This window comes from Simochromis diagramma, unplaced genomic scaffold (assembly GCF_900408965.1).
Source record: "Simochromis diagramma unplaced genomic scaffold, fSimDia1.1 OVJJ01000483.1, whole genome shotgun sequence".
NCBI classification, from domain to species: domain Eukaryota; kingdom Metazoa; phylum Chordata; class Actinopteri; order Cichliformes; family Cichlidae; genus Simochromis; species Simochromis diagramma.
The window spans coordinates 3,486,249-3,511,433 of NW_024386835.1; the positions used below are offsets into that span (position 1 = coordinate 3,486,249).

General features: G+C 39.6%; 1 protein-coding gene across 2 annotated transcripts; it reads left to right on the forward strand.

Annotated features, from left to right (window-relative positions):
• Positions 1-1,283: 1,283 nt before the first annotated feature.
• On the forward strand, positions 1,284-22,836 carry gdf11 (growth differentiation factor 11). Of its 2 annotated transcripts, none has more exons than XM_040028933.1 (3): positions 1,284-2,590; positions 14,996-15,369; positions 21,812-22,836. In XM_040028933.1, the coding sequence occupies exons 1-3, from the start codon at positions 2,176-2,178 to the stop codon at positions 22,190-22,192; spliced, it is 1,170 nt and encodes a 389-aa protein (XP_039884867.1). In that variant the 5' UTR covers positions 1,284-2,175; the 3' UTR covers positions 22,193-22,836. The 2 variants fall into 2 exon arrangements, with proteins under 2 accessions (XP_039884867.1, XP_039884868.1); XM_040028934.1 differs by having other exon boundaries at positions 1,285-2,590; positions 21,815-22,836.
• The last annotated feature ends 2,349 nt before the right edge of the window (positions 22,837-25,185 follow it).

The following is a 25,185-nucleotide window of genomic DNA, read 5'->3' on the forward strand; positions in this document are numbered from 1 at the left end:
GACCGTTTATTCTGGTGTGCGTGAGATATAACTGTTATTCAAAAAAAGGCTGGCCCTTTTTTTTACACCCATCAATGCAAAGACCATGAAGTTTATTGAAACCGGATCTATTTCACTGTGTATATATCATGTAGAAACCTCATTGATCATTTTACATGAAGTTTTACAAAGCCTTTCTGAGCTTCAGTGTTTGTATGTGGGTTTAGTATGTTAAGGCTCGGAGTAGATGTTAGATCAGCAAATCTGATCATGCAAATGATTCACACTTTATCTGCATACGTGAACAGAAAAACATGCAAACGTGCAGAGGACGGATGAGTGGCAACTGCAGTAGAATGAACATGAGTGTCTCCTCACTTCAGGACTCATTTGTTTTTGTCTTTTGATCCAGTTTGCTAATGATTTATCTTAACGGAGCAAAAATTATTTTTCTGAAAGGAAGAGAATAACTAAAAGAGTTGAGCACATACCACCAGACATATTACCAATGCTTTCATGTCTGATGTCTCCAAGCCTGTTGTAAAGGGACGCTTTGATACTTTGGTACTGTAAAAATGTGTGAGATGACCAAGTAATGCATTCATTGCAATTAATTTCATTCGTTGTATTGGAGGTGCAATGGAGAATCCTCAGTTCTTTAGTAATGGATGAAATGTACCTAACCAATAGAGTTCCTGCTTTAGAGTGCAGCTCCTGAAGGTGAATTTTACAAAACACAGCCTCCAATGAACAGAGAGGCTCGCAGCTTTGAGACGAGACCTGCAGTCGCAACTATGTTTTTCTCCAGCAGATGTCGGTGTGGTCGCACAGGCTGCTCATCGCTCAAAGAGGTGGTGCTGCAAAACTTTTAGCCTATTTTGGATGAATAAAAATTTAACTTACCCCCCTCCAGTGATATACATATGAAAATATGTATATGAGCGTGGTTCTTGGGCACCATTTAGATAACATTCTCACATGTTTATATATCGTTGGATGATGTTTCAGGAAAGACTGAAATTCCACAGCTCACTATAATCGCATGCGTCACTTGCTCATTAGTTCATATACTGATTGGTACAAATGGCATTCACACGGGTCTGTGTATACTAATGAGTCCATCTACGTTATAATTGAGAGCTTACAGACGTGCTGCTGCTTAATGGCTCAAAAGTCTCCGAGGTGTAGGGTTATTAAACATAATTTATCAAAATCATGATCAGCCTTTATGAATGCACCCTTGTACATGTGGAGCTATTATTTTTCAAGGAAACCGTCAGTGTGTTCTTTCTTATTGGTTTCAATGAAAACTTTCACTTTCATTTTGAAGAGCCTTATAAGAATATATCTAAATAATCTGCATAATACCATCTGGTCTACTTACATGATAAATTCTAATCTTCGAGTTACCAGTTTAATTACACCATAAATGCTATGTGCACGCTTCTAGATTGGCTGTGGTAAATTTGCGAGAAATCCATTTAGTTTTTTTCTTTTTGATTTTTCTTTTTAAATTGGCACCATTGAACATTTAACCTATTTAAAAAAAATAAAAAAAAAACATGCGTAGTGAGCAGTTTGCCATCATCCTAATAACCTAATTGGGCTATAGGTTATCTCTAATGGGAGACATTGTTTGTGCACTGTAAAAACATTTATACTCTCTTAACGGTGCGCACACCCTCCCTTCCTCTGTCCCTCTTGACTTGGTGACAGACCTAAAAGCCTTTTGTTGCAATCTTAGCCAATGGAGGCGGATTACGACATCGGGCAGCTGAGATATATAAAGAGCGCCTTTTTGACCGTACTTGCACATTTTTCAGTGACACCTCTGCACATACTCACACCTCCGTGGACTAAAATTGTACAGAAAACAACAATTAGCTTATACTGCACGTGAGCAGGCTATGCATTCACCAGGCATTTAACTTTCAATCAAAGGAGCTTGTACCGACACCCTCTGCGCGCACTTTTTTGTTAAAAGAAAAAAAAAAGAAAAAGAAAGAATATTACAAAAAGAGAAACTTCGGGGTGATCGTATTGGATTAGATGCATGTCACTTATTCTTTGCCGTTTGTAGGCTAAGACGAGGAGCGGCGCAGATTCGAGAGACGGGATCTAACGGAATAAAGTGCGTAAAAAAACAAGCTAAGGAAGGGGAGGAAAAGTTGCGTTTTCTGTTGTCCACGCATCGTCATGCCGAGGTACAACTTCTTACTGTGCTTGATGGTGCTCATCTCCTTGGGACAGTCGGGGAGCGATGAGCCCAATCTGCTGCTGCCTCCTGCCAGCGAGACGCCCACGGATGCCGGGCTATCTCTGCTGGACGAGGACGCCGGTTCTCACGAGTGTTCCGCTTGTGTTTGGAGGGAGCAGAGCAAAGTGCTGAGACTGGAGACCATCAAGTCCCAGATCCTGAGCAAACTGCGTCTGAAGCAGGCGCCCAACATCAGCCGGGAGGTGGTCAATCAGCTGCTGCCCAAGGCGCCCCCGCTCCAGCAGCTTCTGGACCATCACGACTTCCAGGGAGATGCTTCGTCCCAGGATGAGTTTATGGAGGAGGATGAGTACCACGCCACCACGGAGTCCGTGATTACTATGGCCTCTGAGCGTGAGTAATAGTTTACAACCTAACAATGATATTGTCTCCAAATGCGTCATGCGCGTAATTGCGGAGCAGGATAGGTTCAAGTGGCTCAGGCCTGCTGCGGGGACAGTCGGTGACCTAACCTACTCTTAGTGATTGAGATTAGAGGAAACTAACTGGTAAAATTAGACAGCTGTCAAAAAGAGGGGATAATGTGTGAAACTGATAAATCAATAACTGGTAGCACAAAGAACCTCATCACTCTGAACGGACAGCGCCAATATGGCTTGATTGACTTTTGTCTTCATGACGATGATGATGATGAAGCAGAGTGTTTAATATTTAGCTGTTGGACTCCTAGCTGTCACGTTTAAACTCTCCATTTCTCCCATAACGTTTTAAGAACACGAGGCATGGCAGAGCCGTTTGAATGTCAAGTGCATTATTAATGATAATGCAGCATTTGGCTGGCAGTTGCATCACTTTATCCTTTAATGTCTTCCTTTGCATAAAGGCCTTAAATTCTGGAGTTATCACATCTCGAGGCCCTCTGATTATTGTCCTCTAACAATTTGCTCGCCCTCCCATTGTTTCCCATAAATCCACAGATAAACCACAGGCAGGCCCCCTCTGAGACATTTTATAAAATTACTTTTGAACCCTGGCAGCTGTGCTCTATCGCTCTTTTATAGGAGGCTCTACCGGTTCCCCTGCTGTTCATCGCAGTGAGAAAAAGTGTGTCCAAAAAGCTGCTATTGTTCGCCTCATGCAGCGGCCCCCCTCGGCCGCACTTGCCTTTTAAATGCGAAGTTTATAGGCGCAGCTCGTTTTTTTTTTTCACCAAGAGTACACAAAGACAGAGAATCACATTAGGGTCGAGGGGAGTGTGTGACCTTTTCCTGGTGAAGCGCCGGGTTCAACAACATTTACACACGTAATATATTCTGCACAAGGCGGATGAAACACTCTGCAAATAATCCTTTTTTTTTTCACTCCCTGGTTGAACAAAGACCTATATATATATGTGTGTGTGCGTGTGTGTGTGTGTGTGTGCGTGTGTTTACTGCCACTCACCTGTAATGGAAAGCACCACCTGTCTTTGTCATTATAAAAACAAAAAAACATTAACTCAAATGTCAGCTATTGAAATGTCCTCTAAATTGCTCTATTTCAATGCAAGTTAGAGGAGGCCATATGTGCTGTTTAGTTCTCACATTATTCACATTATTTTGAACCTCAGGCATCCTTCAAGTTTTCTGTTTGCGTTGATTGTTGTAACTCATAAAAAGGATATCAGTGCACAGATGACGTCTTACCGCAGGTGAAAGATTTGATTTCAAACTGCTTAATATAAGCAGCAGTTCATAAATACGTAAGTGCGGTCTCTGTTTTCCCTTTTGTTACCTGCTCACAAACACATGTAGAGTGTATTTGGTTTGTTATTGTTACCTCACTGATTGGCTGATTAAGAAATCTCACATTTGACTGCATTGCTGACACACTCAGTGTACGTTCTGGGAAACAAACACAGTGACTTCAAATTATATTTTTACCCCCGGTTTCCATCCTCTGCACTACCTCACACGCATACATATTCTGTTTCTAATGCACACACACACACACACACACACACACACACACACACACACACACACACACACACACACACACACACACACACACACACACACACACACAGTGCAAAGGGATTTGATATCTCATCAAGCCAGAAAAAGGCATTGTGTGAGCTGACGGCCCCACAGCGGCTAGAGAAGCTAATGATTGACATTACTGCTGAATCTGTCATGTTAGGGAGCAGCACTTCCTCTCTCATCTGTTTGCCTCATCTCTTTACGTCAGCTACTGGTTTTTTTATCATCAGCTCAGTCTCTCTCTCTCTCTCTCTCTCTCTGTATTCCCCCTCACGCCCGCCTCCACCTTCTTCCCTGTTAGCCCCCTCTCTCCTTCCTCTTTTTTCGCCCCCGGTACTCATGGAAGAATTGAGAGAATGAGCGCATCTCCTTTGCCTGTGGCGCCTTAGTGATCCCACAGGATTAAAAGTGCCCTTTTCTGTCTCTCTGATAGAAGGAAGACTTCAAACACTATTCCCTGTGCACCTCGAACCCAATCACCCTTTCACGGTCGTGCACACTGCCTTTGATTGGGCCACGGGGGTTCACACAGTACATACTGAACTGGACCTGTGCCAGAGTTGCTTCTTAGTATTCACTCAAGGTACGTGGGTGCCGCAGTGGGGGTTGAGAGGGTCCATGCTTCCTGGTCTGTAATTACTATGAAATTTCATGGAAAAGTACATCTATTTATATCATAGTGCGGCACTTTATGTACTGAAACATCTCCCCTCTGTACAGCGTGCTGTTTAGGTAAACCGCTCCGCTTGTTTCCCTCACAGAAAAAGTGACTCGGCTTTGATCAGCGTGTCAGAGAATCTTTATTAACAAATGCATGCATGTGTATCTACGTGTGAGCTGCTCTATTTGTGTTCCTATTTGTTGATTTATGTGTCTAATTGTGTGTATTTTGGGGCTTGGTTTGTTTTGCCCGAGGTGGGGTGAGGATTTGACCCCACTAGTCTCTCATTTGTCACCTGTCCAAAAAACCTTCAGTCCAGACCTTCCTCCGCCACCGGCAACCTCCTCTTTCTTTTTTTGCTCCCCTTTTCTTCTTCTGTATGTCTTAATGCTAATTTGCCACACTTTATGACTTCTGCCAGCCAGTAGAAAACACCAGAAGAAGCATTACAGTAATTGCTCAGACAGTTACTGCACTTCATTTACTGCAATAGACTTAAAGGCCACAAGAAAGTTATTGTACTGCTGGTCATTCTTTAGATTTGGTGAATGTCTTTTCTTTGCTGCAAAGAGTCTTTTTTTCAGCTTATGGATATATTAGTGTGTCCAAAATGTGAGAAATGGCTGGCAGTTTGCAGCAAAACACTTAAACCATTAGTGGGACGAGCACTTAAGGTTTAGAAGAACTCAAGACCACCACATTGAATGCATCCTTAAATAGCACTTTCACTTTTAAACTATTTTATCCCCACGTTTTGTTCAGTAAATAGTAGAGGCCTACATTATGCCATTTTATACTGGCATTGTTATGTAATCCTATTCAGGTGAACCACATTCAGCCAGCATGAGCATCGGTTTACACAACTCTCGATTAAAGAGAGACATCCACACGCATGTCGAGGTATGCATGTGCCATTTTCCACATGTGCACTCTTGTGTAGACACACAGGGTGCCCACACACACCTACTCACACAGTCACACACACACTCCAGAGAAAAGTTCTCCTATTGACAAAAAGGGTCACAGAGTTCACAGCTATGTGATATATTGGAAGAGGAGACTATTAACCTCATCAGGTCTCTTTCTTTGGCAGCAAAGACGAACCGGTAGTAACTTGAACACTTATCCCCCCACCACACACACACACACACACACACACACACACACACACACACACACACACACACACACACACACACACACACACAAACAAGTCTTTTATAGTGTTGACCCTATAAAAGGGTCATTTCCTGAAGGTGCAGGAACCATAAAAATTAAGAGGGAGAGCGCTAAAAGGACAGAGCACCAGCAGCCGGACTGTCTTCAACTCACTGGTCAGTGTTTGCTGGAAGTTGATGACTATGTGAGGTTTTTATAGATATAGTCTCAGTTTGACGATGACACCTGTTCTCCTTGTGTAGTTGCTGGCATCAGTTCAGGGAAAGATAAACTTTGGTGTTTGAATTGTTTGGGCGCTGAGGCATGAGCGGTTTGTTTAAAAAGGAGTAAAAACTTAAGACACGTCCGTACGACTGTAGAAATTGCACAACATACCGTCAACTTTATGGCTAATAAAATTTCAAAGGGACCAAAGTCTATTAATACGGGGACAAAATTTCCCCAGGACCTCAGGAATCTCACTCCTTCCACCCTCCTTCCTCTATTCCCACGCTCCTGTGTACCAGTCCCTGCAGCTGGCTTTTTCCCCCTGGCATTTGGAAATATACCACCTTCATCAATAATACAAGAAGAATGGATGTAAGACCGCATTAATCCATGTTTGAAGACACTACTGCACATAAATATTTCCTCCTGCTGCTTTTTCAGCTGGTGTGTGTATCACTGCTGAGTTCCTTGTTGCTTCTTTAAAGGGTTTCAGAGAGGGAGCTGGAGATAGGTGCACCGTGGCTCATGCTGTGGCTCTGGTGGGGAGGCGGAGGGAAGAAGAGAGCAAGTCCACAGGGAGCAACAAGCAGCCCAATCCTATCCTAAAGGGACAGAAATAATGGAAGGGTTTTATAGGTACAATTAAAAAGACCTGAAACAGATGTTACGTTCCACTAATAAACGAAATAATTACTTTGGACCAGTAATTAAGGCCTATATAGGGACGCGAGGGAGGAGGAGGAAAAGGGGAGTGAAAAGATAAAACGGAGATCATTGAGGGGATTATTGTTGATGAATGTGTTCAGGCTCTGTGTGGTGATGTGTGAGGAGGTGCTGAGGATCAGTTTATGGAAGAGTCCATTAAATCTAAGGCATTTAAGCAAACGAAATGCTGCGTGGGCGCAACGTTGGATCCCACGAGGGAGCCAGTATGTTGGAAAGAGGCACAATTAACAGTGGATTACCTCATTATTATCTGCATGAAAATTTAATCAGCCTCTTTTCTGCGGCAAAAGAGAGCAGCTTCGTACCGTATTTATCACCTGTGGTTGTATTTTTCCTCACCATACCCACATCACCCGGGGACATTCATTAAGGAAGTTGTGAAAATGCATGGTTTGAGTAATTTCTTTAGGGATGAGGGCCAAGTTTGATTTATATAATGTACAGCAGAAATGGAAAAAGAGAAGCTCATAAAGGGAACTATGGCCATATTATGTTGATTATAACTGAGGAAAAGAGGGAAAAAAGCTTCCTCAAGGGAGGTTTGGCACAATCTGGCCACACTGACTTTGCCTTTTAGAGAAAACTCTTGGCTCGGGCTCTGACAGATTTGGGTGGCCTCAGGGATTTTTCTCAGTAGCTTAGTGAGTTCGAACTTGCAGGCAGAAGTGTTTGCATTTTGTTTAAACAGTTGACATGAATGTGTAAGGGGTAGCAGCTAAGGAGGGATGAGTTTTAAGAACAAAGGCGATTCATATTTCAGGCTGCCGGAGCTGCTGATCGGTCAGTGCGTGTTTGATTGTGTAACATATTTATATGAAACATTTGATTTCAATTTTAAAAGACTTCACATAATGTTTCAACATGAAGTTTTTAAAAATTCACAAGACACTTCGTGTAGAAATTCAAAAGAGGTCAGTGAGAGTTTGCTTGTGTAATATCTGCTAAAAGTTTGAATGGCTTTGTCTGTGCATTCACATAAGATGAAAGATAAATGAGGATGTCGTCTGCATAATTATGAAACGTGATTTCATTATTTCAGCAGGCATCTAAAGTGACATAATAAATCTGAGCCAGTGGCTGAAAATTTGATGAATTCTCACCTCAATTCCTTGCAGCCTGGCTTTGTTATGTAATCCAGCAACAATTACATGTTGCTGGTTGAAGGGTGGGAAGCTGCTGACAGATTGTAACTTGTAGCTATTTATTTTTATTTTTGTTAACTGTTAAACATTACCAACCAAAAAAAAAAATTGGAAGCAACACAAAATTTTTCATAATTTGTTTTGGATGAATGATTAAGATTATTGTAAATGGAGATTAAAACTGGTGTTGTTGGGTCTGAATGGTGGATGTACTGGTGAATAGTGATATACTGTAGATCTCAGGGCTTGAACTGGCATGTAAGAGTCCAGTTCACCCCACTGGACGCCTTTGGAAAGTATGAAAGTTTCTGAGAAATCAGTCATTAATATTATTTTAAAAATTAATTGTAATATTATTATTGTTCATAGGTATTTCTTTCTCCTATAGTAGTTCAAATTATAAAAAATTAAAATGTTTTCTGCCTTTTCACTATAATCTTTAAATAATAATATGTAATGATTGTAGATTAAATGATTGCACAAAAACTGAGAGATGTGCATCATTTGTTTTCTAAACGGCAAAAATTATATTTTCCGTTATTAACAAAGTGGGGCAAAGTGTGTGTTTTCATTTGTGCTCATGTTTTCAGTTTTGCTTTGCTTTTAAATATCAGCTGTGGCTCAGGTGAACATTTTCAGAATCCACATTTTCTGAGGGCGGTTTTTCAAATATAAACATACATTTTGATGCAGTGGTTTAATTTCCCATCAAACTGAGCTATAAGTGCATCACAAACTGCTGCTACGTATCGTTTTCTCACAGCATGTCAGGTGCATTGGAATGAAAAGAGTAACATTGACAATAACTACGAATAATGTATTTTTGTACTATCAGAAAAATAATCTCTAATATCTAAGCTAATATCTGTATTTTGCAGGCTTTGCAGTGGAAGATTTCTGGTGTCTGTTTGTAGTCTGCTTGTAGTCCAAAGAGTGTTGACCAATCAAATTTGAGCAGATTTGGCAAACAGTCTGCGTGACAGAATTATACGTGCCAAAATAAAATCTCAGTCAGATGAAAAGATCATTTTTAGTGGCTTTTTAAAATTTTCACCTCAAACACTAAGTGTTAGACCACCTGTGCACCTTCCTGTCCTAGTCAAGAAATATATAGAGCACTAAAGTAGGCAGATCACTCCACTGCAGGGACTAAACTCTAATAACTCAGCCTGCACACACCCAGTCCCTCTAACTGTGAAGAGTTTAACACCAAATGCATAACCTACTAATGTATGGTTCTCGTTTTATGCCTGTTTTTGTCAGAGAGAGAAAGCACCACCTATTACATGAAGTAGCCTGGTCTAGATAAGCCAAACCAAGCTTAGAGCTGTACCTGGTTCCAGCTCTGGTTTCATGGATCTGCATTAGTGTCATTCTCTGTTTTGTTTTGTTTTTCTTTCCAGCAACTTTCTGTGTCACGGTTATTTCTAGCTATCCAGATATATGGGGCAATTTGGAAAAGTTTCATGCAATGTTTTAAAAAATGAAAAATATTGCTACACTTAATTTCATTGAGAAGCAACAACCAGAATACGCTAGGCTGTAGTTATACTATGGCTGTAGCATGTGGTATCACTTGTAGCAGGGAGATTTAGACAATAAACCCTAAAAAAAAAAAAAAAAATGTGTAAGTAGTTCACAGGTGATTTTATCCTTCCCCTGTTCCATCGTGTAGTTCAGTGATACATCCCTGCTGAAGAACTCTTAAACAGTAATCTTACACAAGAAATTTCAGATTGTTTTGAGATAATAATGTCTGTAAACCTGATGAATAGCCACCTGACTGACATATTTTTGGGGTAGCTGCAGTGAAAAGTTTGAGCTGAAGCACACTCTCAACATCTCAGTGTTTTCTTTTGTTTTGTTTTATGTGAATAATGTGAAACATTGATAAACAGGAAGTTAAAGGTCTAAAATAGCGCTGTGTGAGTACTTCTGATTGGTAGTTGTTGTTTTTTTTTTTAAAAAAAAGGTTGGCTAAAGTTTCACATAAAAGTTTTTTGTTTGGTTTTGTTTTTTGCTCTTTGGGTCATTTTAGCTCAACTAGGAAAATTTGCTCTGACTTTCCTTGGAAGTTAAATGTGTTGTTATATAGAAATGAGTACTGTGCATGACAGTTGGGGGAATTTAATACCTGTAAATTCATTTATTTTTTATTATTTTATGGCTCTGTGTCTATTAAACGAAATAATCATCTGATATTTTAGTGTTCATTCTCACTTAAGTCTGATAGCAATTTTTAAAAAATGCCTTTGAGTCAATTAAAACCCTCTACTTGCTTGTGTAACGCATGAGAAAAGTTTTGCATTTAACAAAGCAGAACATTGTCCTGTGGCTTTAATGTCCTGCATGTATGTGTGGCTGCACACAAACACAAGCAGTGAGAACCGGGCGTGCTCCGTGCTGTCCAGCTGTCCACCTTATTGCTGTTCTCAATGCACACTCACTCTCCCCATCCTTCTGCCCAGCAGCCGTGCCCCTTCGCTACAAACATGTGAAACTCCAAAAAACAATGAGTTTTACTGTGTTTGCTGAGGGCAGTTGGTTTGGAGCTGGTGTATGTTGTGCATTTATGTGTGGCTGCGTGTTTCCATGTGTGTGTGTTCACTGAGCTAGAACAGGGTGCATTAGGAGGTGTCTTTTGTTGCTCCTGGGGGGCTACTGTGCTCAGTCCTAATAGGAGTCTTGTGCCTGCCGTTGTCCCCGGGAAGGGCTTCTGAATGAGGGGGTCTAACTTTACACACATACACACACACAAGTACGCACACACATCCTCCATCCTCAGCTCGAGCTCGGCCTCCCCCACCACCCTCTCCTTTCCCCTGGGACTGGCCGAGAAACAAAGAGGGAGCGGGGCTGGGGTGGGATGGGATGTTTGAGGGGGTGCACTGTGGCCCCTGTCTTATTAGAAGGGTCGTGAACGTGTCACGATGATTAATATGCCGAGGTGCGCAGGGATACCCTAGAGTCACATTTATTCAACACGAAGGCTCCCAAACACACACTCACTACAAAATGGCACATTTGCATTTCCCATTAAGAAAAGAAAATATAGATATATATGCAAATGAAACTCCTATCTAGGGTCATACTATTATGCATTATCCATGTGGACATTAACAATAGGTGACCATTTCTCTCACCACCACATCTGAGCCGCGTACTTCCACCTGATTGGTGTAATCTGCTGCACAGCTAGGCGTCATTGCAATTTCCAATGCAAGTTAGGAAAGGATATAAACAGTTTATGAACTTTGGTCAAACTATGTGGTTATTCACTATTAAAAAAGTTGTTTCTTTGCTTTATTTGACAAGGAACATTTTTGACTGATTTAAAAAATAAATTTAAGATATATAACAGATAAGTTCACATTGAGCCATGCTGTGTATGTGACTGAGCGGACAGGTTGCCACAACAAAACAGTAGAAGCCTTTGTAAAAGTCTTCTTGTTTTATCTGTTTCTTGTCACACTCCAGTATATATATACACAGACATATATACATATATGTATAAATACATGTATGTATAAAATCTATCCTTCTAGGTGCATTCCTCGGTCTCATATTACTTATTCATTGTATAACTACACCCTAACTTTCCCTCTCCATCTGTTTTCAACAGCTTACCCGGCTCAGTTCTCATCCATCCCTCAGGAACGTCACTGTGTTCACTTATTAAAAGCATTTAAATGGGCGAGGACTGTATGAAAACTGACAGATGGCATGCTGAATAAACCCTTATATTCTATAAGGCTCCTCTTACATGCATGTATAGGAGGCTAGCCATGGAACACAGGTACCCAGGGAGTCCACCAGATGTTTGATAGGCTCACCTGCAGGCCCGCTGCGTGTTGGCAGTAAAATCCATGCGCTACATATGCTGCAATTATACCACAGGGAAATAAAGTGCTATAATAATGAAGCAGGCAGGAAACACGAGGAGGAAAATCAAACAAACCTGGTTTCCTTTGCAAAAACACAGTCTCTTTCTTTCCGTCTTTAATTTGGATTTCAGTTTGAGTAAAATGAGATGAGTGCTCTTACTGTAAAGTAATTAGTTGCTACTTTTCATCTTCAGTTTAGCTGACGAGAGAGGTGTTTGTGCTCCAGTAGGTGGTGCTGGACGCATAATCAGACTTCTTATCTTGACTTCATTATTGAAGTCAGTGTTAAAACACAGAGCTTATACCTGTGTAAATTGCGCAGGAAATTAAGCCATAAAAACAGTCTCGCCATAAAATTATAAGCTTTTCAACAGCGGTTACTTCAGGTGGAAGGATTAAATGTCCCACTGCTTTTTTTCTGGATCTTTACAAGCTAGACCTGCTCGTTTTGCACACGTGGAACACTCTGGCAAGGCGTGGGGTGTAATTAAGCTGCAGGCATTCATCCTCCATGGTTTTCCTCTGACTTGTGCACTAACAGGATCCATAAAGGCACAAATTGATTTCACCTATCAATGCAGTCATTGTTTAACATGACGTAGCTCATATGTTGTGCATGTGTGTTTAATAACCGGGGTCCTCGCTGGATCACGGCGTGCAAGCCCTGCTTCTCAGATTACTCTGCTTGAGAAACTGACCATTTCATCCCCTCAGCATTTGTTGGATTTTTTTTTCTCACATGAGAAAAAAGGCGATGAAATGTGTTTGCAAAGGAAGTGCTGGTGTATTCACGTCCTCATCTGCAGTGATTCAAAACAACAAAAAGTATTAATCACAAGCAAATTTGCAGAATAATTCATTACCAGTTTTGTGCTGATGAGCAAACACAACACCACCCACGTTAATTGCTGTGACCCCAGCAACCCCCCAAAAGGAACATTGTTTGTCCAGCGTGAGACACTGTATAATTTACACTCACTAATGACTTGGAAATACAGGCTGAAGGACCACGTCTGTCCCTAACTTGGCCCTTATTCAATGCTTGCCTTGGACTCTTCTAATGGACAGTCCATTTGTACCTCAGTGAATTCTTATCCCTCAATGCATGCCCATAATTAAATTGCAGTGTCCTCTCCTGGTTTGATAAACAATTCACTATTGGCTGCAGAATCTCCACCCTAATCAAAACAACAACAAAGTGATTCAGCGTTGTTATCTGTGCGCCTGAGGTTTCCAACGATTCTCTGGTGAAAAGGCGTGACGTGAAGAAAGACATATTACTATTGCCAAAGGGTTGACCTTGACCTTCAAACTCAATCTGGCTGTTAGAACTGCCCCTCCCCAGCACCCCTGAGATGTAAAGAGGCTGACAGGTTTGACCCCTGATCCCATTTCTTAACTAGGCTGAGGTTCCAAATAACCTTTTGACCCAGGAAGCAGGTTGCCCGAGCAACCTCAGATTTAGCAATGATTGACAAGTTGATACAGTTTTTTTTTTCTTTTTTAAAAAGATGGATAACCGCAACTCCTAAAAGTGCAGAATCTGTAGTTTTAATTTGTCCGATTTGCTCGGAGATAATGGACAGTTTAAATATTCTATTGTACTCTCGGCACATTATTATGCCAAATAAGTACAGAATAAATTTCCCTTAGTAAATGAATGCTTTACATGGAAATGAATGAACGAATTCAATGGATGGACGTGTCATTATATCAGATGGAGGTCTATGTAAATGACCATGTGCAGATCTGACATGTGGTGCAAATCACCAAAACACCAGAGCCCGCCTGAGATCATGACAGGAATAAATCTGGCTCTTTAAGGGGACGCCTTGTGTTCTGTGACATAACCCTTAATCCAGACCCCAAATACATTTGTAAGAAAGGGACCCACTCAGAAAAAAAAGAAACCTTGAAATGTTTTAGTTTTGCTAGTTAAATGCAGGGGTAGGCCATTTCATTATGAGTGACCCAGGGGAATCTAAGGTTACCATCTGTCCACTGGCCACCATTACAGATTCTTGTTTTTATATGCAAATGTATCTGTTTTCCAACCTTAATGTAATCACACATGTAACTGAATAGATAACTGACAGCCTTCAAGCAGACAGGCTGAGGATGGCTGTCAGTTTACTACAGACATGCTGCTTTTATTAAAATAAATGTTAGGGGGGGTTTGTTTTGTTTTTTAACATTGTCATGCTGTAAAATGAACACCAGGTATATCTCTCGGTTTAGATCACACTGTTTCGGTAAATTATGGGCACTTTTCCAGGTGTTTACAATCTAACATAGTAACTATAGTTTTCCCCAAAGAACCTACAAACTATTACATCTAGAATAAGAAGTATCCTTTCAAGAGTGCAACCCTTTTTAACTAATTCAGTGCTTCTGTTTATTTGTGCCATGCAGGCCTATCACAGTCATTGGCTTTATGATCCATTACAAAGCATGAAGTAGTGCATATGTGCTTTCTGATGCCTTCACAATGCACTGTTTATTTTTATATTAGAGAGGAGAAAATCCCACTTTTACTGAAGCTTCTGTTTTCCTCTGAGTATTCATGAAAGCTGTTCTGAAACAGTAGAGAAAGAAAGCTGCAGAGTGATGCTGCAGATTCTCCTCATTAATTAATTCTTTGTTATCTTCTAAAGACCTCACATGCCACAGTTGGAGGGATGCCTTTTGTTTATTCGCAGCATATGAACAGAGCGTGCTGGTTTGTCCTTTTGATGATGATGGCGATTTTGCATTTGTACATCCAAAACACTGACCATTAAATTGCTACTACTTTATTTATTTGTCTGTTGTTTAAGAAAAGATGATGATGAAAAAGAAAAATCATGCGATTAGAGGTGAAAAACCAGAATAAATATGAGTACTTTTTTGCATTTAGATTAAAATGCAAACACTCTTAATGCTGGTGAAACGACTGTCCACGTGTGCTTCTATAAATCTGACTCTCCTCTGTTTCACAGCGGAGCCTCTGGTGCAGGTGAATGGAAAGCCCAGCTGCTGCTTCTTCAAGTTCAGCCCCAAACTGATGTTCACCAAGGTGCTGAAGGCCCAGCTGTGGGTGTATCTGCGACCGCTGCAGCAGACCTCCACCGTCTACCTGCAGATCCTGCGACTAAAGCCAGTCACAGAGCAGGGCAGCCGCCACATACGCATCCGCTCCCTGAAGATAGAGCTCAACTCCAGGGTCGGCCACTGGCAAAGTATTGACTTTAAGCACGTGCTGCAGAACTGGTTCAAACAGCCCCACACTAACTGGGGGATCGACATCAACGCCTTTGACGAGAGCGGCAATGACCTGGCAGTTACCTCACTGCGACCTGGGGAGGAGGGACTGGTAAGGACCCTCAGACCTGTCCCTGGGATGGGGAGGGAAATCACTTTGTGCACATGTAAATTCAGATTTTATTCAAAGAAGGCAATTAGAAGATCATATTATTAGTCGATAAGTTGGTGTTAATAATCGAACAAAAAAGTGAAAGAAAAAGCTTGAAGGCAGTAATCCTGTGCATCATTTCTGTCTCTCCACATATTTTTACTTCTACAATAATCTCTTTGAAGCACGTAGAGTAAAATTTATACACAAAATATAGCAGTCGCTAGTGAGGAGCCACTACAGCTATACTGTGTTTTTTTAATGATCCCCTTCCAAGTTTTACATATATTGTACTATTGTTTCCTAATATCAGATTAACATCAAGTACAACATCAGGGTAAACATCCTGAGCAGACTGTAAAATAAAATAAAATAAAATAAAATAAAATAAAATAAAATAAAATAAAAACATGTGGTATCACAGAGACAAAAAATGACAAGCATATTTTAAAATATACAATAATGAGATAGGAAGAAAACACAGGGGTGTCTAAGCGGACGAAATTGGAGGTCCATAAAAAGGGGAGTACTGTATAATGCTAAAATCTAGAAAAACTGGGCTGACAACAGTGAGACAGTGATAGGTAATTATATTTTGTAACTTTATTAATAGTAAAGCCTGATTTTAATAGGCTCTAAGACTCTAGAACAACTAAACAGCAACCTGAGCTCAAACATTACAGTACAACTAAAGCTCAGCATTATTTTAATGAAAGAAACACCAAAACATGCGGCAAAAACTTTAAGCAGCAAAACACAAATAAATCCAAAATGCCAAAAAAAATCCAAAACAACACAAAACTACCGGACCTTGAATATACCTCCTTACATTAAGAAATATCTGCAACCACTCTGCAGCGGTTTTTGGTTGTTGTTTTTTTGTGAATCTGCATTAATTTTAAATCAAACAGAAAATCCTCGCCATGCAATCATAACATCGCAGTGAACTGCTGAAGGCCTTTGATGCTTTACTCCTGAGTTCCCATACGTATTTTCTGTATGATTTCAAACTGTATTTAAATCATATCTATGCTGGTAAATCTGGGTTCTGAAAACAGCCGTGACCACTCGAGCGCAGCTGTTTCAGATCGGCCGTCAGCATTATGGATATCAACAAAGTCTAATGACGTCTAATGATACAAAAAGTTCTTTCTGCGCAAAATACTTTTCAGAAAATCTGATTTTTATTCCTTTAGTTTTAGGTAGAAATCTTTTCTTTTTCACTTTCGATAACAACGCCAGTTAAAGGACTACTCCATTTAAAAATGATCCTGCTAGGACGAAAACATGTTTATTTGCAATGGTTCACCTTGGGGAAAATGTGAAAACTTTAAGTAATTAAGACAAATTTTTACCCAGTGTTCCTTTGAATACTTGGGATTTCTTTCTACACTGCAAGTATGCTTCACTTTTTTCAATGCTAAACCTCTGATGTAATGGATGGAGCTGCTTCAACCTTAAACCTCAAAGGAAAACTCATGAACCATTAGTCTAGTTAGCAATCCCAGAGTTACTGCAACTGACAGTTACAACATCCCTGTTGGATTATGTAGGCCACTTATCCTGGTTAAGCAACACCAAATATTTACCAAGTGATTATTTGGGTCAGCTCTTCACAACACGTATCAGGGGTCAGCTCTGGTGTCTTGGCCAATAAATCGCTGCCTTCTGAGCACACAGCAGTGTGCTATATTATTCTTGGTAACCCAAGAAAAAGGAAAAGATCAAAAAGACATGCAAGTGTACAAAAATAAAACAAAACACAACAAGAAAGACATGAAAGAGTCAAACTCTGCTTCTTCCTGATCCTCTGGGTCTTTTTTCTACAACAAAAGCCCTAAAGGCCAGGCTGACATGGTCTCACCCCAACAGCCTTTCAGCTTATTTCCTCTTTTCAGTGTGCTCGAGCCCAGCTGGAATCACTGTGAGGAGAAGAAGGCTTTGTAAAACAAACATGATGGAGTAAAATATTTGATGTGCTCGCCTCTGCCCAAAGGTCAAGGTTATGGTAGCCTGCAGATGACCTCTTGGGTCATGAATCAAACCAAGCGTACAGAGTCAGCTATCGATGTTTGAATAGACCAGTTTCTCTCAAAGCCCATGGAGTCAGTGCTCAAATGGAAAGTTGTGTTTCCTATTCAAAGCTGACAAATTAATTCATACATTTTAGTTAATTATAAAATGACTATTGAATTTAATTCTTTTTCTTTTCTTTTTTTACTTACAAGTGTGGTTTCTTTGTATTCTTTGTACTCAGAGTTCAGTAGAAAAAGAGTTAGGGGCTGAAAATGCTTGCCGTGTGAGCGAAGTGCTATGAAATCCATTTAGTTTCGTTAAAGTGGATCAAAGTCTTTGTAGAGAAAATATATTTGCTCTTACATTATTTAGTATCAGAGATTTCTACTTTCCCATCAGATCCTTTGCACACAGATGTCCAGATCACCACATGAATATTAATGATGGAGTTATAAACCGTATGTCACAGCATTGTAAATGTTTCATTTACGATAGAGTCAAGAGCCCATATGGTTTGTTAGATGAATTGAGCACCTGACATGGCACAAAGCTTACAGAATCTGCTACTGTGGTACAGGGACATGCTATTTGTACGATTACTTGACTTTTATTTCAGATATCAATTGCTTATTTTAGCACAGATATTACTAGTAACAATCATTAAAGTGCCTCAGTAAGACAGTATGAGAATTGACAGTAAGTCATCACTGTATGTATACAGTACTCATCTTTATCAAGGATTTTATGATATATCTGTTATTTCTTCTGTGATATTTAGGCTACATTTGTAACTCTTCTAATGCTCATCATGTTGCTATAACAAAGTGCAAATACTTCGTTACTGTGCTTAAGTAGAATTTTGGGGTATCTGTATCTGTACTCCCTACATTTTCAAACAAGTATCTGTACTTTCTACTCCTTACATTTGCAAAACAGACTCATTACTTATGGTTTTGACAGATTTGAGGGAAATTATTATTTCATGTCACTGCAAGCCCTAGAACATCAAACCAATCTGAGCCTTAACAGTAACACATGAAAAGCAGTCCTGTTCTATTAATCACTAGAGGATGTTGCATAAAAAGAGACAAAAGAGGTAAAACCACGTGTTATAATCAGGGGTTAAACTGTTTGTGTCCAGTTTTTTCCAGCTGCTGTATTTCGCAGGGAGAGAAAAAAAGAGAGCTAACTTCACTCGGAAATGAAGAAAGAGAGGTTATATTTAAAAGTAAGGACTGCTCAGTGGTAGTCCTAGTGTTTTTAAAATAGGTATTGTGTCATTATGTTTTTTCAAATTGTGAGACCTGCTGCAATGCAGGTCTCTGAGGGAGACTAACTGTGTCATTTAAAGGTTGCATGAAAAAAAACAGCAGTTTACTGCAGGATAAACAGATTAGTTTGCTGTACTCTGGTGGGTTCAAAGTAAAGAACAGTGTGTGTAACTGGTGCACAGTGGCTGTGGTGCTCATGGTCAGCGTTAGGTTACATCAAGTGTAGCAGAGATGAATTTGAAGTTAAGCTGATGATGTTAAGACCCATAAAGACAAACAGTGTACTGTCATTGTAGAGGATGAAAATAAGCCAGGACAACTCATGAATCATCTGCTTACATCTGGTTCAATTCAGTTGTGTAAATCCACAAGAAGCAGTAACACTCAGAGCAGTAGCAGACAAGATCAGCTGAAAACAGCCTGTACATTAAGAAAATCTAATAGAGCTCTCAATAGAAATTATTGAGAGTCATGAGTCCCTTTCCCGATGGTGAGCCATTAGAACTGATTTTAGGGTTCCTCCACATGCTGAATCACACTTTAACCTCTTCCTTACTCATTTTCATTTTAGTACTGATAGTCTGTGCTTCTCTGCCACCTCTGCAAATAACTACTCTGAAGTCACTTTGGTGGGTTTTTGTACTTAACTCACTGAATCCATTTTGTGGTGGATTGAGTTGGTGTGATTATTGGTGTCTTTATTTAAAATGCACTGACTGCCCCCTCCCTTGCATGAGGTGAGATGTTTGCAAAGGTTTTGGACATATATATTGTGCAGGTAAAGATAATAATATTCATTCAACATTTCCAGACATGTATAAAATCTTGGCCATAGCTTACAAATCTGAAGCTGCACTCTCTCTAAAGGGCAGCAGGAGGCGACACCTTAGGTTGAAAAATGCATTGATGATATTCTGATCTCAGTCAGTGGCTTTAAATCTTATTTGTAATATAGATGTTTTAGATTATGAATCCTTTTAGAGTGAAACAGAAGATTAAGCAAGTAAGGGTGGGCCGATTCTCTGCCTGCAGCACCCTGCCTGTCTATGTCAGACTCTTTATTTGTTCTCAGTTCAAGATAATAAAGAAATAGTTCAGGATTTTAGAAAATAAGTTCTTTTTTATTACCAAAGTTTGATTATAATATTTACAGTATTGAGAAGCTGCTGCATTTTAGCCTAGTGCAAAGATTGGAAGAAGGGAGAAACAGTTAGTCAGGCTTATTCCAGAAACAGATGTCCAAGGATGCTGATTAAAACACTGCTTTGTTGTTTAATTATGTTTTTTATTCCCACAAATAAATAGAGGAAATAAACTAGAACAGAAGTAAACTGTTTCATCACAAATAGCAGACAGGCGTAACGACTTCCCAAAGTGTGGTTTTCTTTGTGTGGTTGAATATGCACTGCACCAAAATGACGTGTGGATGGATAAAATGTTCTAATCAGAGCTGAAGAAAGAAAGATTTGGTTGATTGTAAGAACCAGTTGATGAATGGTGAAATTCCTATAATACATAGAAAATCCCAACAATCAGATAACTGCCTATGAGCAAACACTTGATAACAGTGAGAAAGAAAAACTTGGTTTTAACAGGACGAAACCTCCAGCAAAGCCGGGCTCAGGGAGGGGGAGCCATCTGGTGCAACTGTTTGGGGGTGTGGGTAGAAAGACAGGACAAAAGACACACACAGAGAGCCGGAGTTTGAAATTATTACTAATGATTACATTGTTAAATTCAGAGTGTAGAAGAAATGCTCTGTGCATTATGTGGAACTAAGGGAGAATTTTTTTTTATCATTTTTATCAGAATGTAAAAGCAGGAAATTAGAGGTCATCCAGGTCTATATGTCTTTAAGACATGTCTGTAGTTTAACTAATTGGTGTATGTCATCTGCCTTCATGTATAGATAAAGCTGGGTGTCATCTGCATAGCATTAAAAATGTATGCTATATCTTCTAACAATACTGCCCAAGAGAAGCATATATAATGCAAAAACATTCTCCATTCACATGAAAATAAAATAAAATAAAATAGATATGATTCATTTAGAAGTATATTCGAAATATCAGTTATCATTGCTGTATGGTAATAGGTTAAAAGAGTTGGTTGCTGTCCAGCTAGACTGACTGAGATGAGTTAAAACAGTTAATAGCACTAATCCCCAGTCACACAGGGCTAGAGTTGGTTTTACAGTACCTGGCAACCACCAGGTATTGTGGTTGCCAGGTAAAATGAGCATTCCCCAACCAGTTGTGAATTGTTGCTGGCAGTTGATGGCTAAAGCCACAATCATGTAGGCAACTTTTTCTTTGAAGGCAAAACTTCTTTATTTCTGATAGTGTCACACTTTTTACGATTTCACAAGAACAGTTTTTGTAAGCCCTTCACTTCCATTCAAAGTATGATGGCAACTATATGCTAGCTATCAAAGCAATCACAGGGAACCTTTTGTCAACACTAATGACTGGTGGTTTCCATGGATGATTCTCTAGTCCTGATTGACTGGTGCTCTATTCATTTTACCCTACATTATCACATATTCAACATGATTGACAAGGCAATGTGGTTTTTACTTGCAACAGCGAAAACCACACGGAAATGTCAGTATGGGCCCGCTTCTTGTCATTCTGCATATCTATTGGTTACACAAATCTACATTAAAAGGTGAAGCTTGACCTCAGCTGGCACATTCTGCTCTGCTTTTTTCAACACTGTGGCAAACCATCATTGGACAGCACAGGCCATAGAAAAGAATCGCTTCTAGGGTTCTTGCATTCTATGTGAAAGGCCTTAAGGATCATCAACCATCTGTCATCTTGAAATCTGACAAATCCAAGTCTGCTTTACCAATGTCTAGTGGTTAGTATGCCCTGTTACTGGAACATTTTATTTCCTTGACTCATTATACCACCAAAATGTAAGAGTTTAAAAGAAACACATACGAGACACACTAAATTCTCAGACCAAAATGTTGAAAATAACTGATGTTATCTAAATGTTTGCATTAGCCAATTGTCAGTTTATTGTATTTTCCTTTACTGTCATGTCTCTGCTGTTGTTCTCTTATAACCACCTCTTTCTTTTTGTCCTGCCCCTCCTCCCCCTGATTCCAGCAGCCGTTTCTGGAGGTGAAGGTTCTTGAGACAACCAAACGTTCTCGGAGAAACCTCGGCCTGGACTGCGATGAGCACTCCACTGAGTCTCGCTGCTGTCGCTACCCTCTAACTGTGGACTTTGAGGCGTTCGGCTGGGATTGGATCATTGCCCCTAAACGCTACAAAGCGAACTACTGCTCTGGCCAGTGCGAGTACATGTTCATGCAGAAATACCCGCACACCCACCTGGTGCAGCACGCCAACCCGCGAGGCTCCGCGGGGCCCTGCTGCACCCCAACCAAGATGTCTCCCATTAACATGCTCTACTTCAATGACAAGCAGCAGATCATTCACGGCAAGATTCCAGGGATGGTGGTGGATCGATGTGGCTGCTCTTAGGCTGCTGGAGGAAGCACATTTGTGTAAAGCCCACATTAAACCACCTGAAACCCTTTCTGAGCTCTCCCCTGGCACCAGAACCCACTCCTCGGCACCAGATTTCACTTCTGCTCAGCCACAAAAGCATTCCACTGGGTTTCCATTTGTCCAGTAATTAAACTGATTCTAACTGTACAAAAAAGTTATAAATGAAATAAGAATCAAAACAGAACTGAGTGATGGAAATACCATACATTATGAATGATTTAAAGAGGCTGTACTTGTGGAGCAGCTTTCGAAAGTGGTAAATGAGGCGCTATAGGATATATGTTAGTTTTGTGGGTTTTTAAAATATTTTTTTAATGACATCTTTGTGAAATATCCAGGTTAGTGGATTGAAATGACAGGAGACAGGAGTATTTACACTTTTAAGAGCAATTCCAGTTTTGAGGTGAGTTCGCAAATACTTCATTCCACAAATACGTTTACTTCCAGTGTGATAAAAATGTTCTCAAAGGGGCATTATCAAAATTATTTTGCAATCCATCACTTTAACAAAAGCTCAGAAACAAAAACAAACACAATGTGAATAGGTTTAACTTCTGGACGTACCATTAGATGAAATCCAAAATCTTCCTAAGAGTATTAGAGATATCCAAAAAAAAGAAAAAAACAAACAAACAAAGAAAATAAAACTGCACCCTCTTTTAATGTGTATTACCTGAGTTTGACATTTTCAAGTATCTCCAAAATCTCTCCACGGCAACTTTGATTTGTTTTGTTTGTTTGTTTGTTTTTAGATTTTTGTAATTAAATATTAAGAAAGGGTTATACAGATGGTCCATAACATGTTATGTAATATGTAATTTGGCCTCTGTAATGAGAGAGGCTTTCAAATCAAACCCTTAGGATGTGATTCAAGTTCAGCCTTAATTTAAGGGGTTTAACAAAAGTATGGCGTTAACTGTTCATATATAGTTCCCCATTTTCAGTGGTTTAAAATTAACTGCGTAAATTATTATAGTTTAAATTTAAGAATTGTTTTAATAGTTGAATTTTTGAATTGAACTATTGTTTGAATAGTTGAATACTAAAATGCAGTCTACAGTAAAAGCTACCCTCTGAGATGCATGCTCTACTGCAGTGATGGGGAACTCCAGGCCTCAAGAGCTGGTGTCCTACAGGTTTTAGGGCTCACCCTGGGTCAACACACCTGAATCTAATGGTTAGTTCATTACCAGGCATCTGGAGAACTTCAAGACATGTTGAGGAGGTAATTTAGCCATTTAAATCAGCTGAGTTGGATCAAGGACACATCTAAAACCTGCAGTCCGTAAATTGTCCAATTACTTTTGAGCCTTTGAAAGCTATGGAAACTATGGGTATGAGAACTATGATAAAAATGAATGAATTCCTAAACAATTAATTAATATCCTGAACTTCAATCACATCTTGCTTGTTTTATTTAAAATCCATTGCAGTGGTGTAAAGGGGCAAAAATCTAAAAACCATCTTAGTCCAAAAATCTATGGACCTAACTTTACTAGTTCAGCTCCACATTTAAAAACAGATACATAAACTCAGTATTGCTGTTAACCATTTGGCAAAAAAGAGTTTACCTTGCACACTGAAGTCTAAAGAAAAACTGAAATCCAGATGAACCAAGTTATTCAGTACTGTTTTGGGGAGAAGGAAGAGGGCAGGCTTTGCGTTTTGTTTTTTTTTGTTGTTGTTTTGTTTTGTTTTTAATTTATCCAACAAAGGAAAATCACGTTCAGCTTTTGCAGTAAATGTTTAAAACAGAGAGTTAAATGCACTGTTTTATAACTTGAAGAGGCTCGGGACTGAATATGTAATAAAAAAAAAAAAATAACAAAACAACAAAATGCATACCCTGAAATAAAAGACTCAATGCTCACTATGTCCTAAGTGAATAATTGAGCTGAAATTAACACAAACCACGATTACAGTTTTATCACTTTAAGTTTACATTTCTTTTTGTGCAGTGTTTGTGGTAGATGCATTACTCCTGACACACCAGTTCATGCTTCTTCTTTTTTTTTTTGCTAGTTTCAGAATGTATAAAAATACAAATGCAAAAGTGCAGTAATGTACTAAGACATTTTAGCTTTTATGATTTACAGCAAAAAAAACAAACAAAAAATTTAACTAATTTAACTCAACCACTGATTTTAGCTTCGAAAACATATTTGACTGCATTTTGAAATGCCCCCATCCACATCAACCTCAACTGTATCATCGCTGTCATAATGGGAAAAAAAAGTATTTGTTAGTGCTTGAACGCAGAGTAGAATTAGTATGCTTGAAGCTTGTCTTTGTCTCCTGGGTATCAAAGCAAAGATATCCTTTTGTTATAAACGAAAGCACTATGCTGTTGGATAAAGGAAGAGCCTTCAGACATTATATATAAATGATATATGTATATATTAAAAAAAAGGGGTACAAAAACCTTTTTGGGGGCACTCTACCTTACCAACAATAAATTTTGCACTATGGGACGTTCATGGCGTGAGGAGGTAAGTGTTGTGTTTTACCAAGCACAAGAGAGCTTGTACAGTATAGGTTAAAAAAAAAAAAGAAACTATTCAAGCTTCTGGTGATGAACCATAAACTAGCGAGGTTATCACTTCTTTTGGATGCCATCACACTTTCCTGACTTTGTCTGAAGCGGGGGCCTGTCCATACACTCACAGATCTCTATCAAATCTTGAACCTGGATGTACTGTAGCAGCGGCCTGAAAGGCCTCCACGCCCGCTTTGGCTGATAAGTCTTGTGCGTAATAAGTGTCTGGATCAATGACTGTAGAATGCTTTAACTGGAAAAGGCCCGCCCATCAACTTTAACCTGTCACCGCATTAGAGAGACTTCATTCTTTTGACGTAAAAAAAAAAATGAGTCGAGTGTCTTACGTAGAAGTTTGGGAGGGATTTTATATTTTTTGGTTTTGTTTGTTTGCTTTTGCCTTTGTGTGTGTTTTAAGTGAAAGCACCCA